The sequence below is a fragment of the Lonchura striata genome, chromosome 1 (genome assembly GCF_046129695.1).
Source record: "Lonchura striata isolate bLonStr1 chromosome 1, bLonStr1.mat, whole genome shotgun sequence".
NCBI classification, from domain to species: Eukaryota; Metazoa; Chordata; class Aves; order Passeriformes; family Estrildidae; genus Lonchura; species Lonchura striata.
This window is the reverse complement of record NC_134603.1, coordinates 156,063,901-156,080,121: the sequence shown is the minus strand read 5'-3', so window position 1 is coordinate 156,080,121 and position 16,221 is coordinate 156,063,901. Positions and strand designations below refer to the sequence as shown.

Here is a 16,221-nt window from a genome sequence, read left to right as displayed (position 1 = left end):
CTTCGGAGCTGCCAGCAGAAGCTGTGGCTGCTCCATCCCTGGAAGGTTTTGGGGGTTGGATGGGGCTTGGAGCAGCCTGGGACAATGGGAGGTCTCCCTGCCCATGGCAAGGGGGTGGAATGAGATGGTCCTTAGGGTCCCTTCCCACCCAAACCATTCCATGATTCCATGATTTAAATCCTTGGATGATCTGCAGGAGATCAGCCCTCACAACCTTCTGGATCTTCTTTCCCCAGAGCCTCTCCAGCCTATGGCTGATGTCTCCTTCTCCCTCTGGAAGAGGTTTGCTGCTCCATGGGAGCTGCAGGCAGGGACAGGGTGCTTGGTGGGATTTCCCCCTGGCACGAGGATTGTGGAAGGATTGGAATTACCTGCCAGAATCCCAATTTTTGCTTTTATCTCATAGGTCAGGCCTAGAGCAGGAAATGTCTTGAGGGAATAACCCCCAGAAGAAGGGGAGAAGAGCCCAGTTCTCCCCACTGGGATGCCCTGATACAAAAATACAGCGGGATCAGCATTCCAAATGTTTTTATCTTTCCAGAAATAAACGATCTGCATTTGCACGTTGACAGCCACGTGGTTCTGCTTTTTATAGCGAACCACATTTGAAGCTTTCGCACGGAATTTCTCCTGATTATTTGGGATTTATTTCCCATCTGAGCCCTTCCTGTTGGTGCTGTTTTCCTGCTGGGAATTGATTTGCTCCCTTCCTTTCCCTCAGCTCCTCCCGGTGTCCAAACGGTGACTACTGCTCCAACCGGCGCTTCCAGAAGAAGCAGCACGCGGATGTGGAGGTGATCCTGACCGAGAAGAAGGGCTGGGGGCTCAGAGCTGCCAAGGACCTGCCATCGTAAGCCTTCCCTCTTCCCACGGCCTTTTCCCACCCTTTTCCTCCCTCCTGAAGGGAAAAGGGCCTGTGGGGTCTGGATTTATCTGACAGGAGATGGGCTGAGTTCTTCCAGCTCGTCCTCATCCCTGCTGGATGTCCCTCTTCTCTTTGGCATCTGCCCGTCTATTGTTTGATCTCCCAGCCTGGTTTTGCTCTTTGTGGTTTCCCAACATCCTTTCCATGGCTTATTCTTGGGATGAATCTGCCTCCACTCTCTCTGTTCCTGCTTCATTCCTGTTGTGTCCGTTCATCTCTTCCCATCTCTGCAAAACTTCTCTTCCCGAGTCCTCCTCCCCCTGGGACAGCGAGAAGATCCAGAGGGGATCTTTCCTCCTTGTTTGTTAATTCAGGATTGTAATTCCAAGTGCTGGGTTAGGTGAGGCCAGCAAAGGAGAGAGGAGTGAGGACATTGAAATCTCCTGAGGCACAGGGGAGGATCAGGATGGGGAGACCAAGATGAGGTTCACTGGGAGAAGGAAGCATCCTGGAGTGTGTCCAGGGCAGGGAACACAGCTGGGAAGGGGCTGGAGAATTCCTGAGGGAGCTGGGAAGGGGCTCAGCCTGGAGAAAAGGGGGATCAGGGGGGACCTTGTGGCTCTGTACAGCTCCTGACAGGAGGGACAGCCGGGAGGATTTGGGATCTTATCCCAGGGAACAGGGACAGGAGGAGAGGGAACGGCCTCAGGCTGGGCCAGGGCAGGCTCAGGGGAGATATTGGGAAAATTCCTCTTGGAAAAGGCTCTCCAGCCCTGGCCCAGCTGCCCAGAGCAGCTGTGGTTGTCCCTGGATCCCTGGAAGTGTCCAGGGCCAGGTTGGATGGGGTTTGGAGCAGCCTGGGACAGTGGAAGGTGTCCCTGCCCATGGGAATGGTGTTGGAATGGGATGAGCTCAAAGTTCCCTTCCAACCCAAACCATCCTGTAATTCCATGAATATACTGAATTTATAGAACAAACCCTGCTCCAAGGGGAGCTTTGTCCCTCTGTCACCTTCCCATGTGACAGCATAAAATCCCAAATTAATCAGAATTCCCTGAGATTAAAGCACACCATTATTGCTACACCACCAGGATGGCCAGGCTGAGAATTGTGCTCAGAAAATTCTCCTGAACAGGGATTATTTTGTGTTTGTAGTTTTTTTCTAAGAAAATTAATATTTTTCCCTCTTTCAGCAACACTTTTGTCTTGGAATACTGTGGGGAAGTGCTGGATCACAAGGAATTCAAGGCTCGAGTGAAGGAATATGCCCGGAATAAAAACATCCACTATTATTTCATGGCCCTGAAGAATGATGAGGTGAGCAGTGGGATTGCTGGGTTGGGCTTTGGGAAAGGCTGGATTTAGCTGTGTACAGCACCAGCTCCTTGGGAACCCATGGAGCAAGTCCTGAATCCATTGGGAATGTTTTCCTGAGGAAAGGAAACATCAAGCCTCAAGATTTTTTAACCCATTGCTCAGTTCCAACAAAACTATGGCAGTTTAAATGTATCCCAGCATCCTTAGGGAGGGAAAAGTGTTTTTCCAAAGGAAAAGATGGAGCATGGCTCGTTGTTGCATGGGAAAACATCCATGGGAGAGAAGTTTGGGAAGATGCTCCAAGCTAAACTTGCTCTTTTTGGGTGCCCAAATACACCAAAAATCCACATTTCCTTTCACATTAAACTCCATGAAATTGGGAGCTGGCAGAGTTGCTCTGTGCAGGATTGCCACTGGGATATTTATATATGGGATATCCTTAATTATTTATGGCTGCTTCAGCTCCAAGGGATGTGGAGCTGTTCCCTCTACCTGAGAACAAGAAGGATAAATAGAAATTCCATCTCTTATTCTCCTTTATTCTCCTTGTCTCTCCTGTCAGGACTTTTTAGGTCTGGGGAGCTTGAGAGAAAAGGAGCTAAAAATACTCAGAGTGATTTTTCCTGGGTGTTTTTTCTCCTAAAATAAGGGTTTTTTGAGATTGTTGTGTGATTTTAAGTGTCACAAATGAGCATTTCCAGTCATCAAACGAGTTTTTATTTCTGGGATGACTTTTCCCTTGGAGCATGAGGTGTGTGGGAGAAAAATTCACTGTCCCAGGCCCTCATGGCTGTATCAGAAACAAAATGCAGGATCTGCATTCAGCTGGAGAGCTCTTGAAAATGAGGAGCCGAGTACCTAAGTGCTCTTTTGGGGTGGAATTAATGTCCTAGCAACCCCCAATCTCTAAAATAAAGATGGGGAATATCAGATAAGGAGTGGGAAGGGGGATGATTCCCACATGGAATGGTTCCCATGCCAAGGAATGAACCTTTTCCCCCGCATTTCTTGTCCCTTTTCAGATCATCGACGCCACCCAGAAAGGAAACTGCTCCCGCTTCATGAACCACAGCTGTGAGCCAAACTGTGAGACCCAAAAGGTAAAATGCTGGGTCAAATCCAGCAGCTCCTCCCTCTGGAGAGCTCAGACTGAAACGTTTTCTTCCTTTATTTTGGGGAGTTTTGTTGCTGTTGTATCGGTGACATGAAAACGCCTGGATTTAAACCGGGCGCTTTGCTCGCTTTGAAACTCCCCAGTGCTGCTTTCCCAAGGATTGGTGTGTCCAGGGAAAGCAAACCTGGAATAACTCCTGGCATCTTTTTCCCACAGTGGACTGTGAATGGGCAGCTCCGGGTTGGGTTTTTCACCACCAAGCTGGTCCCGTCGGGCTCGGAGCTGACGTTTGATTACCAGTTCCAGAGATACGGGTACGTCCCCTTTCCTGGCACAGGAATTCCTGCTCTTCCCCTTCCCCACTCTTCCTACTCCATCCCTTTCCCAGACAATTACCTTCCCTGCTTCTTCCTGTCTGATTGTTTATTAGCCAGGCTCCAGACTTTGCAATATCCCTCAAGAATTCCCGTTCTTCCCTTCCCACTCCTGTTTTATGGCTTTGCAAGTACCTGAGGAGCTGTAAAACCCCCTGGATAACTCATCCCCTCTTCCTGGCCTAATCCAGGGCTGCAGGGAAAAAGCTCCAGCCTGGAATTGGGATCCCTTGGCTAAACCTGAGCCTAAGATTCCTCCATTACTCTTTGGTGAAGTATAACTTGAGGAACGACCCTTCCTTTTCATTCTGGAACCTTCTTCAGGCCCTTCTGTAAGCAGGAATGAGTTTTTAGTTGCGTTTTAAGATTATTCCTCCTTCCTAGAAATTCCTGGAATTGAGCATCCCTGCTTCTTACCACTGCAGAGCCACGTTCCTCCAGTGGGTTCCATGTATTTAAAATAAACCCCTGCTATTTTCCCAAGAAATTGTGGAATGGAGTTTAAAATGGATGGTGTGTCAAGTGAGAAATACAGAGACTTGGTGGAAATATTCCTTGGGAACTGTATTGCATGTATTGCATTTATTACATTTATTATATATATTGTATTTTTTAGCCATGGCTGAACACCCAAAACAAATTTTCCATGTGGATTTTCCTGCTTCCATGAATCCTGAGCTCATTCTTTATCCTGTTTTGAGCTCTAAAATTCAGTATATGAGGTATAAAATGCTATGAAAAGCAAGCTTTTCCTAATGGATGTATAATCCTGAGGATAAATTCCTTAGAAAAATTAGGATATTGATGGCAATGTGGGATAAAAAGCTGTCAGCCCCACCAGCTCCACCTTTTCCTCTCGGATTCCTGGTTCTTGGCCTGTGGAGAGCCTGGAAGTGAGGCAGGCTTGGCTTTCCAGCTCAGGATCATGGCAGCTGTGGTGGGAATGAAGACTTGATTTGGATTTTCAGTGGCTTTTCCATGCAGAGCCATTCCCATTCCTGGCTTCAGAAGGTGCAGGGGCGGCTGTGGCTGGGGTTGAGCTGTTGTTGAACCTCCCTTTGTGTCCCTCCACAGCAAAGAGGCCCAGAAATGTTTCTGTGGCTCCTCCAACTGCCGGGGGTACCTGGGGGGAGAGAACAGGGTCAGCATCCGCGCGGCCGGAGGCAAGATGAAGAAGGAACGCTCCCGGAAAAAGGACTCGGTGAGTTTGAGGATTGAGCCCAACCATTCCCCAGCACGGCCAAGACCACCCACGTCCCCAAGTGCCACATCCACGTGGCTTTAAATCCCCCCAGGAATGGGGATTCCTCCACCACCAGCCCTTCCCGTGAAGGAATTTCCCCAATATCCGACCTGAGCCTCCCCTGGCACAGCTGGAGGCAGTTTCCTCTCATCCCATCACTGTTCCTTTAGGAGAAGATGACTCCTCATAACCTCAGGGTTCAGTTTTTCCATGGATCTGTCATTGGATTGATAATCTTGGAGGTCTTTTCCAACTCCAATGGTTTTATTTCACAAGGCCCCTCAAGATTTGTGTCCTCTTGGATCTACGGTTAAATCCAATTTCCTTTCTCCTGGTTATTTGAAGTCCCACCAGAGTGACTTTCCCAGGTCCAGTATTTGCTCATCCATAAGTAAACCCCACCATAAACAGGATTTAAAAATGTGGGTTTCTTTCCGTGATTTTTAAACATTGATGAAAGATGAACAATACTGGCTTTGCTGTTTAGGGCATCACCTGAAATCTGGCTGCTCCAAGGGCAGAGTTCCACCATTTCCAGGTTGGGAGGTGGAATTTTAGAGAACACATGGAATTTCAGGTTTGGGTTCATGCCATGTGGAAAAAGGGCAGAGAATCCAGAGCAAGAGGAATTTTTTGGGTGAAATCTTCTGCAAGAACCTGCACAGGCTCTTCTTTAATTCCTACAAATTGTAATTATTCCATCCTTGAAGGGACAAACCTCTGTTCCTATGGAGAAGATTGATTCCTAATTCTTTTGGGAAGTTTAAAAATGCCAGTTTCATTTTAATGTGCTGTATCAGAGAGTGAGGAAACCAAGAAATAATTCCTAAATAATTTATAAGGTGTTTTAAAACACTAATTAGTCACTAAATGAGAGGGTGATATTTCAGTGGGCATATAGAGAGGGAATCTCAGGTTGTAAGGATAATAAATCTGTTACAGTTTATAAGCCATTAATCATTACAAATTTATAAAGAAGTTACACAACTCAGAATATAAATAATAACTTTACCTGCAATTAAAGAGAATTTCTTAGTTTGTTTTCCTGCATGAAAAGATAAACTCAGGACTGAGGGGGTTTTGGTGCAATCACGTGGAATTTCTAGCAGAGCTGAAACATTTTCCATAGGGAAAAGGGAGCTTGGGAGTCAGGGAATTGGCTGGCCCGAGCCTCAGGGTGTTTCCTGTGGCTGTGCAGGTGGATGGGGAGCTGGAGGCGCTGCTGGAGAACGGGGAGGGTCTCTCGGATAAGAACCAGGTGCTCAGCTTGTCCCGCCTCATGGTGCGCATCGAAACCCTGGAGCAGAAACTCACCTGCCTCAAACTCATCCAGGTGAGGAGCGGCCTGGGAAGGGGAGGGATCCACGTCCTGTTCAGAGGAACAGGGGGAGTGTGGGAGGCAGGTCCTGCCCTTTCTGCTGCACCCCAGGCTCAGTGAGCAGCTCCAGGATACGTTGTCCCTCGGTGTGATCCCCCAGTGGGAGCTGTAGTGGTTGGAATGGTCCTGCTGCTGGATCCCTGCTCCAGTCCCAGCAGTTCCAGCCACTCAAATCACCTTGGACCTGCCGAGTTCTGGCTCTGCCATGGCTTTGACCATGCTTCCAGAGCAGTTTTCCATGTTTTTGCCTGGAAGTCTCTGACTGTTCCCACATCTGCCTCTCCAGAACACGCACTCGCAGTCCTGCCTCAAGTCCTTCCTGGAGTGTCACGGCTTGTCCCTGCTCTGGATCTGGATGACGGAGCTGGGTGATGGCAGAGGAAGCACGGCCAACAACCTGAAGCTGCAGCTGGAGGTCAGTGATTCCCTGGGATTGGGAGCTCTCACGGAATGCTCGAGGTGGGAAAAGCCCTTTAAGATCAAGTCCAGCCATTTGCCAGCGCTGCTGAGGCCACAACTCACCCTTGTCCCCAAGTGCCACGTCCACAAGGTCCTTAAATCCCTCCAGGAATGGGGACTCTGCCCTGTGCCAGGGCTGGCCAGCCCTTTTTGGGGAAAGGGGTTTTGGCAGCTTTGCTGAACGCTCGGGATCACCAGAATTTTCTTTTCCTTCTCTTTTTTAAAACACAAATCCGTGCCAAGTGTTTGTGGAAAACAACCTCAGGTGCCTCAGAACTACAGGCCTGAAATTTCTGCCCTCAGGCAGATCCTTAATAGATGGAAGGAATTTGCTCCTGTGGTTTTCTTTAGATTCCTGACATAGATTCCATGAGTGAGACTTAAGGGTTGTTGCTGTTTATTCCATACTGAAGCACAGAGATCCTGAGAGTCTGAAGTGGAGCTGGAATGTTTTTTTTCCATAAACAATTTAGGAAGACTTCTGGAAGTTCAAGGTCATTGAGTCCAAGCTGTGCCCATTCCCCACCTTATTCCCAGCCCAGAGCAATGGGTGCCAACTCCAGGTGTTCCTTGGACACCTCCAGGGATGGGACTCCAAACCTCCCTGAGAGCCCATTCTGATGTTTAACAACCCTTTCCATGAAAAACTCTTCCCAAAACCTATCTCCTATGACCTGTGACCATCGTTAGATGAGATCAGATATTTAGATCTTAGATTTTGTGATATTGGGAAGGAATTCTTGGCTGTGATGATGGTGAGGTCCTGGCACAGGTTGTCCAGAGAGGTTGTGGACTTCCCATCCCAAATCCAGCTTGGATGGGGCTTGGAGCAACCTGGGATAGCTGAAGGTGTCCCTGCCCTTATGGCAGGGAGAACTGAATGAGCTTTAAGGTCCCTTCTCACCCAAACCAAGATTTTATTATCACCCTGATAATTCAGAGTTAATTCTTCCTGAGAAAAGTTGGGCACAGCTTTAAATCCTGCTGGCTCTTACAGCACCCTGCTTGTCCTTTCCCTCAGATCATGAAGACCCTGGAGCTGCTGCCCATCCCTACCAAGAACATGCTGGAGGAGAGCAAGGTGCTGCCCATCATCCAGCGCTGGGCTCAGACCAAGACGGCGGTGCCGCAGCTCAGCGAGGGCGACGGGTACTCCAGCGAGAACACGTCCCGCGCCCACACCCCGCTCAACACCCCGGAGCTCTCGGCCAAGCAGGGCGTGGAAGGTGACACGGACACCCCCAAGAAGTTGGTGTTCCGCAGGCTGAAGATCATCAGTGAGAACAGCATGGACAGCGCCATCTCGGACACCACCAGCGAGCTGGAAGGGAAGGAGGGCAAGGAGGACCTGGACCAGCTGGAGGCAGCCCCAGTGGAGGTGATGGAGGAGCAGCAGCAGCAGCAGCAGCAGGACATCAAAACTGGTGTGGAGGCGCCGGTGGAGAGCAGCAAATCCCAGCCTGCGGAGCTGGAGGCCGAGCCCGAGGCGGAGGTCAAGGAGAGCAATGGAGCGAAGCTGGAGGAGCCCATGGCCATGGAAACGCCGTCGCAGGATGAAGAGGAAGGAGTTTCCGACGTGGAGAGCGAGAGGAGCCAGGAGCAGACGGATAAAATCGTGGATGTGAGCGACTTGGCCACCAGGCTGCTCGACAGCTGGAAGGAGCTCAAGGTAAGAGGCAACTCCGTGCAGCTCCAGCACTTGGAGCTCAGGAAAATGTGGATTTGGTGGTGGTGTGGTGCAAATGGGGCTGGTTTGATGTCTTTTGGTCAATATTTGGTAACTAAATGGCCTTTTCTACACAAAAAGTGCTTTCTGTATAAATCCTCTGGTGGCAGCTGCCCTGGGTGTGACCTGAGAAGTGTCCAGGTGTTGGTGAAACCAGCAGCTGGTTGGGTTTGGGCACGCAAGGATACTTTGGTCATCCCCTTAGACTTCCAAGGAATGGGCAGCTCTGAGGGACTGAGATTCCCATAAGCATTTTGGGTGGAATTGGCCCACATCCCTCAATGAGGAAACAGATTGATGGACTCTCTGCTCCTGAATTCCATCCTTGGAAGTGTTCAAGGCTACTCCTAAATGTCCCATCCCTGGAAATGCCCAAGGTTGGCCAAGGCTTGGAGCAACCTGGGATAGTGGGAGGTGTCTCTGCCCATAACAGGGAGTGGAATTGGATGATCCTTAAGGTTCCCCCCAGCCCAACCATTCTGGGATTCTCTGAATTGAGTTATCCCAAAATCCCCAGCTTTTCCTGTCCTTTCAACCTCTGCTTTAGATCTGCACCGTGTGGAACCTCCAGAGAAGGGTCTGTTGGCCATGCCAGGGTCTCTCAAAGGCAGTGTTGGCTCAGCCCTTGGGTGTTACAGTTGGAAATGTCCGGATTTGGGTGTTATTTGGGACTTCAGTGGTTTCACTCCCATCAAGGTCTTCTGGAGCAGAAAACCTCTCCAGGAGAAGGGCTTGGTGGCTCCCTCTGTCCTCTGGAATTGTGTCCCTGTCCCATAGGTGGCCAGTGGGATCTGCAGCCAGCAGCTTCCTTTGGTGGGACGTAGGGTGATATTCCAGTAACGGTTCTAAACGAAAAGAGGAAAGATTTAGCTCAGTGCTCAGGAAAGAATTAATTCCTCCTGTGAGGGTGTGAGGCCCTGGCACGGGTGCCCAGAGCAGCTGTGGCTGCCCCTGGATCCCTGGCAGTGTCCCAGGCCAGGTTGGAGCTTGGAGCAACCTGGGATAGTGGAAGGTGTCCCTGCCTGTGGCAGGGGGTGGCACTGGATGTCCTTTAAGGTCCCTCCTCATCCAAACCATTCCGTGACTCTGTGGATCTCACTCTCCACTCAACACTTCAGCCATTCCTTGGGTTTCTTTAGATCTTTGCAAACTCTTCACTCAGATGCTGCTCCTGTAGGATTGCATTCCGTGCATTACTTCATATTCCATACATTGAAGGGCAGGAGGGCTGGGAGCCTCTTTAATATGTCCAAACCCAGTGATTCCTGAGGATCCAGCAGGAATTGAAGGCACTGCCACAATCCCAGCTTCCTTGGTGGGACTTGGAGGCTCTTTGCCCTTCTCTTAAATCTTAATCTTAATCTTAAACTACCAGCCCATTTTTAATTACTGGCAGTAATTTTAAGCAAATTCATGTTTTCTGATGCATGGTAGAGCTAAAGATTTACCCATTGACTTTGATAATGAGTAACGAATGGAAAAGGTTAATTAAAATAATGGGTGTTAATTGTGCTGCGGCACCAGTGCAGGTGAAGGAGGCCTCACCTTAAGTTTTGCTTGTGCCATTTCTGGAGCTGCAAACATCAGGATTTAGAAATGCAGAGATTCCCAGGAGAATTCAGGGACATTTTACCTCAGCCTGAATTTTTCAGGAGGATCAGATACTCCTGAACTTTCACAGACTTTGGGCACAATCATTTGTGACACAAATCTTAGAGGGGGGAAGAAGTGAGGTAAAACACATTTCTGTAGAGAGGTTGGGTTGGGATTTGGTGTTTTCCCTCCTTTTTTATCAAATGGATCTGATCATTTACCAGATTTGAATTTGCAGACTCTTGGTGTGGTTTTCCTCTCGAAGCGACACCGTCAGGTTGAATTTGTGGTTCAGTTGGGGAAAATCCTTTTTTTCCATCCCTTGCAAAGAGCGTTGTTAAAAGTTGGAAAACACCTCCAAGATCAAGTCCAACCTGTTTTAAACTAAAAGTTAAGTCAGGCCTTAGTCATCCTCTGCTTTGGAGACTTGTTTTGGGTATCCAGACTGAGCTGCTCCTTTGGAACAGTTGTGTTCCCTTCCACACTCATGCACATGGAACAGCACAGAGAAATGATAAAATATTAATAAAATGTGTGAAATTTCACCAAACTCCCCCAAAACGTTGCTTTAAGACCAAATTTGATCTGGTGGTGTCGTTTTATCCCCAGGATTTGTGTTTTCTTTGGAGCTTGGAGAAGCTCAGCTTGGGAATCTGCAGAATTTTGTTGAAGTTATGGTCGGACCACGGAGTCCTGACACGTTCCCATATTTTAGATGTGGATTCTCATCCTCTCTCTGTATTTATTAATGAACCTCGGGTCGTGGTCTGCTTGTAGGGATGGGGTTGGATCTCGTGGGCTTGGAGTAATCCCAGCAAATCCACCCCAAAAAAGCAAGATCGTGACACGGGGCTGTGACAATTCATTTCTCTCCTATAAAACAACTGTAGGGAAACTGGGAGCTGGGAATTTATCCTGTCCTGGACTTTTTCATGGCTCTGGGAGTTAACTGCCTCTGTCCAACTCTCACCTCATAAGGTGCCACCAAAGCCCACCCCGGATGTCTAAAAGACAAATCCAAGCTGGAAGGGGGATGGATAATTCACCCCCAGGTGCCTTTCCCAGCACATCCAAACTTTGGAAAAGCCGGGTTTTTGGAGTGGTGGAACACCTGGCCTTGGCTGGGGGGCGGGAGGGTCGGAAACGTCGTGACTTAAGCGCTGTCCTCTCCAGCCTTGCTGATGACCCCCTTGTAATTTCCACCGTTTCCATCCAGCTTCTCCGGGCAGCCAGAGCTGACCAAGGGGCTCCTTTTCTCCAACTCCGTGCGGAAGAAGGGAGAGGACATAGCGCCAAGAGCCGGGAAGATGGTTGGGAAGCTGGCTGATGCATGAGCAGTGTGATAGGTGAAAGGAGGACAGAGGTGGTTAACTCGGGGATGCCGACGTTATTTTGGTGCGTCCATTGCCGGCAATGGACGTCGCTCCGGGGAAATCCCAGCTCCTGGCCTGAAAGGATTAAGTGAGCTTAATTTTTTTCTCTACCTCTACACACAGGACTCGTAAGTCCTCCCAGGGCTCCAGGGCCACGGCCACACGCCTGGCACCACACACACACACTCACATTCCCAACGGGATGAGTTTTCAGCCCGGGCTCGTGGGCGCCGTTCCCGCTCTCCGGGGGAGCGCTGCATGGCTTCTCCCGGGCTGAAAACTCCCTCCCAGTGCCAAAGGCTGGCTGCTGGACACCCAGCAAGGGCACAGGTGGTGCTTCCACGTGGTTCTTCCAGGTGGATTGTGCTCAGGTAAGGCTCCGTGGGATGATCCGTGTGGAGAGGCCCGTGCTGGAGGTGACACGTGGTGTGACGGCCAGCAGACCTCTTGGAATCACCAGGACATGCCGTAGGGCCAAGCTTGGGAAGCTCTTCCCGAGGTTTTCCTGAGGGCTGAGGTTGAGTAGCTGAGCTGAGGGACAGAGAGGACGTTTTGGTGCCTCTCTGCCTCATGTGGGACTGAACTTTGGGAATCTTGCCCCACCCCAGAGGAGGCCCTCACCTTCTGGGAAAGGGCAGCTGGGAGTTGTGGCTCTGAGGATCCACAGGCCCTTTCCTTGTGATTTGGAGAAGGTCTTGGTTTTAGGAAAAATCTTTTGGAAGAGCCGGTCTTGGGTTTAAAAGTTTTTAGTTGGATACTTCTGGCCTTGTGAGCATTTGCAGTGACTTGGAGCTCAAGGCTGAGTCCTCACCCTGACTTGGACCAAAGTGGACTTTTTTTTTTTTTTTTCACCTATCTGGAGCTTAATAATCATGGCATCAGGGAATTGGTGAGGTTGGAAAAGCCCTCAGAGATGCTTGAGTCCAACCATCCCCCAGCACTGCTGAGGCCACCACTGCCCCCTGTCCCCAAGTGCCACATCCACAAGGCTTTTAAATCCCTGCAGGGATGGGGACTCCACCACTGCCCTGGGCAGCCTGTTCACTGCTGGACAACCCTTTCCATAAGGAATTTTCCCAGTATCCAACCTGAACCTCCCCTGGAAGCCATTTCACCCTGAATGGGACATCTTGGGTGACCAAAGGCAGCTGAGCTTCCTTCATCTGCTGGGATGATCTTTCCAAGTCTCCTCTGGTTTATCCTGGTAAAGCTTCTTGAAGCTGCTCTTGCCTGTCCCTTTCCCAGTGAAGCCATCCTGGAGTGCCTGGCTCCGGCATGCACATCCCATGTTTTCATCAGGAATTTTATAATTTGTTATAACTCAGAGCAAGGAATAGTTGGGGGAAACAATAGGGCTGGGGAGCAGCCAGGCTGTGATTTGCTGTGGGATCTTCTGGCCTTCAAGCAGGGATTTCATGGTGTTGGTCCCTCCTCTTGCTCTGCTCTGTCCCTTGGGGTCACATTGGAGCTGCAAGGGAAAAAGAGGAGAGGGGAGAGGAAGGGAGGGAAGAGCATCCAGCCTGGTAGGGGATGGATTTGGCCGCGTTGTTCCTTAGACAAGTCAACAGAACTTCACAAACTCATAGAATAAACTCACGGAATCATTAAGGTTGGGAAAGACCTCCAAGTTCATAAAGCCAAAGCATTAATTCAGGAATGACTGGCAGCTGAGGGACAGATATTTGGAGAAGGTTCCATCAAGACACAATCTTCCTTTCCCACTGCAGAATCCTTGGAGTTGTGACTCCATCCTGCAGCTCTCTTCCCTTTCCCAAGCCAAGGCTGGGTTGTGCCTGAGGCTGGACAGCCTCAATCCCATTTTTTCCTCCTCTTTTGTGTCGAACAGACTCGTGTCACTTTTCCTTCTGCATTTAATTTTCCGTGCAATCCCTTCAAAGTCGTGCTGGGAGCTCGGGAGCCATTTGGAGCCCGTTAGCGGCGGTCGCGTTGATTGAGGAATTCTGCAGCTCCCAGCCAGCAGCTTCCGTTTCCAAAAATAAAACTGGGAGCTTTTCTTGGGAGTTTCCCCAGCCTGGCCTGACCACCATCTGCTTTTCATGGAGCAATTTGCACAAATCCCTCCGTTTGTTCCTGGTTCAAAGCCTTCGCTGCCTCCATCTTCCCACATGGAATGGATGCTGGAGGCTCCATTGAGTGGAGCTGGAGTTTCCAACAGCACGGAGCTCATTCCCTGCTCATGATTAACTTGGATTTTGGGCTTCCTGGACTTTTTAGGGCTGGCCACTTTGTTGGGATGGATCCTGGAGTGGGCTCCCCCAATGTCTTGGTGAAGCTACAGCAAGGCAGGAGTGGCAGTGCCAGGATTGCCGAGTCCCCTTTCTCCAGGTGCTCCTTATCCTCCCTCTCTTCCCACTTTTCCCGGTGATTTTCCATCCCCATCCTGCTCTTTAATGGGACAGATCTTTTTTAGGAGCTGGGGACTTGGTGTAGTTTAGCTCTTCCCAACACTTGTGTTGTCCTTCTGCTCCGGGCAGTTCATCCACGATCCCGTTCCTTGGTGGCTCCTCATTCTCCCTGGGAGCATCCAGGGTAGACTTGTGGGGGTTTTTGGGATGTGCTGCTCTGAAAATGAACATTTTTAGGAGTTTAATGTGGGAAAGAAAGAAAAACCTGGCCAAACCTATTGGTGGAAGGTGATTTTGTGGCTTCAGAACCTGCCCCTGTGGTCGCCTCCGTCCCACACGAGGTAGGGAGAGGCAGAGTCATCCCTGCCATCCATAGCTATGGAATTCTGTAGGAAAATAAAATTAAATCCATAGATTATGGCTGGATGGGGCTTGGAGCAACCTGGCCTGCCTGGTGAGAAGTTCCCTGCACGTGGTAGGGGTTGGCACTGGATGAGCTCCAAGGTCCTTCCAGCCCAAACCATTCCACGATTCCATAATTCCATTATATGGATTACAGCATTTATAAATATATAAATTGTACATAATTATGGGCTCATCTTGTATCCCTCCCTACCCCATTTCATCTAAAAAAAATGGATTTGGCGTATTGTACCCCATAGCAAACACATAAATAAATTTTAAAAACTTTAATTTGAAGGGCATTTTTTTGGGAATTTCAATGCCTCTCTTTTTTGAAGATGCTTCAAACTCCATGTGGTGTGTTTGGGCTCCAGAGAAAAGCAAAAATATCATTAAAAACCTAAAACTCTTGGCCCAAATCCCTATTTTTGTAGCCAGCAGCAGCACTTTTGAAGTGGTTTTGCCTCGTGGACAAACCACAACAGGGTTTCTTCTCCTTCCCTTTTTTTTGCTAAAGGAAATTCTCATGTTTAGCCCAGCCATTGCTGGGGGTGGACACGTTGCTAATGAGCCCCCTGAGCCACCCATTAATTAATTCCCAAACAGCTTTAAAAACTCAAGGAATTTTAAAAAAAGAAGACATTAAAAAAGAGGTGTAAAATCTGCGAGTCAAGTCAAAGTAAACGCCACATTTGTGAATATGTGGAAGCTTTAAATTCCCAACTGGAACAGCCTTCACCCCCCTGCCTCATCCAGGGCCTAAATGAAAGGATATTTTAGGGATAGTGCTCTGGGAAAGCTGGAATGTCAGCAGAGCTCCCCAAAACAATTTATTTGTGTTAAACTGAGCTTCTCCTTATGATTTAATGCTGGGGTTTTTTTGGGATGCAGCTGCTGCTCCAGCAGGGATGCTCCCATCAGGGATAAACCAGCTGGTTCATCACATTCTGCTGGAAGTAACTGGGAATTCTTGGGAATTCTGTATTCCTTCAGGAAGGGAACAGAGCAAGGGCTTGATGGAAGCTGGAGTTAAACAAAAATGAGCTTTTTTCCCCAACCTTCCAGTACTTGGATAGTCAGGAATGCTGCAAAACCTCTGTAGGATCATAAGCAACACTGGGGTAAATGGGATTTACATTGGGAATGCCAGAATATTCCAATTAAAAATCTAAGGAGCATGGAAAGGTGCTAATAAACCTAATTTCTTACTTGGAGGGATGCACAGTTGGTTCCAGTGATGTGGGAATGGCTGTTCCTGCCCAATCCAGGGGGGATTAACAAGGATGTTGTGCTAAACCTTCACCTTAGGGAAGTTCTGATCCTCATTTCCAGCTCTTCTTCCCTTTCTTCCCACGGTGCCATCTCCACCTGGAGCTGCCAGGATCTTTGGGACCATCCAGTGCCACCCCTGCCATGGCAGGGACACCTCCCACTGTCCCAGGCTGCTCCAGCCTGGCCTTGGACACTGCCAGGGATAATCCAGGGGCAGCCCCAGCTGCTCTGGGAATTCCATCCCAGCCAGGAATTCCTAATTCCCAATCTCCCACCCATCCCTGCCCTCTGGCAGTGGGAGCCATTCCCTGTGTCCTGTCCCTCCTTCCCTTGTCCCCAGTTCCTCTCCAGCTCTCCTGGAGCCCCTTCAGGCCCTGGAAGGGCTCTGAGCTCTCCCTGGAGCTTCTCCTCTCCAGGTGAACATTCCCAGCTCTCCCAGCCTGGCTCCAGCCCTGGAGCAGCTCCAGGACCTCCTCTGGATTCACTTCCAGCAGCTCCAGGTTTTCCCTGTGCTGGGGAGGAGCTGGATGAGCAGAGGGTTTGGGGTTTGCTGCTGTTGAGGACGTGGTGGGCGTTGGGGTTTGATCTCAGCAGGCCCTTGGTCAAAGAGGCCACTCAGAGCTAGGCCTGGTCCTCCTGCTCATTTCCCTTGGGATGCTCCCACATCAAACACCAGAGCTTGGGAACATCATGGAAGTGTGACCCTGTCCCCAGTGAGGCTGAGCTGGGAGAAGCTCAG

The 16,221-nt window shown here is 49.6% G+C and overlaps 1 protein-coding gene across 1 annotated transcript in view; it reads left to right on the top strand.

Annotated features, from left to right (window-relative positions):
* Positions 1-16,221, top strand: part of SETD2 (SET domain containing 2, histone lysine methyltransferase) — a 50,579-nt gene that overhangs the window by 19,603 nt on the left and 14,755 nt on the right. Inside the window, exons 5-12 of the mRNA XM_077789996.1 lie at positions 722-850; positions 2,059-2,182; positions 3,205-3,282; positions 3,513-3,610; positions 4,745-4,871; positions 6,112-6,246; positions 6,578-6,706; positions 7,772-8,419. Of these exons, the coding sequence (XP_077646122.1) occupies positions 722-850; positions 2,059-2,182; positions 3,205-3,282; positions 3,513-3,610; positions 4,745-4,871; positions 6,112-6,246; positions 6,578-6,706; positions 7,772-8,419 (1,468 nt within the window). The remainder of the gene's footprint in view (positions 1-721; positions 851-2,058; positions 2,183-3,204; positions 3,283-3,512; positions 3,611-4,744; positions 4,872-6,111; positions 6,247-6,577; positions 6,707-7,771; positions 8,420-16,221) is intronic.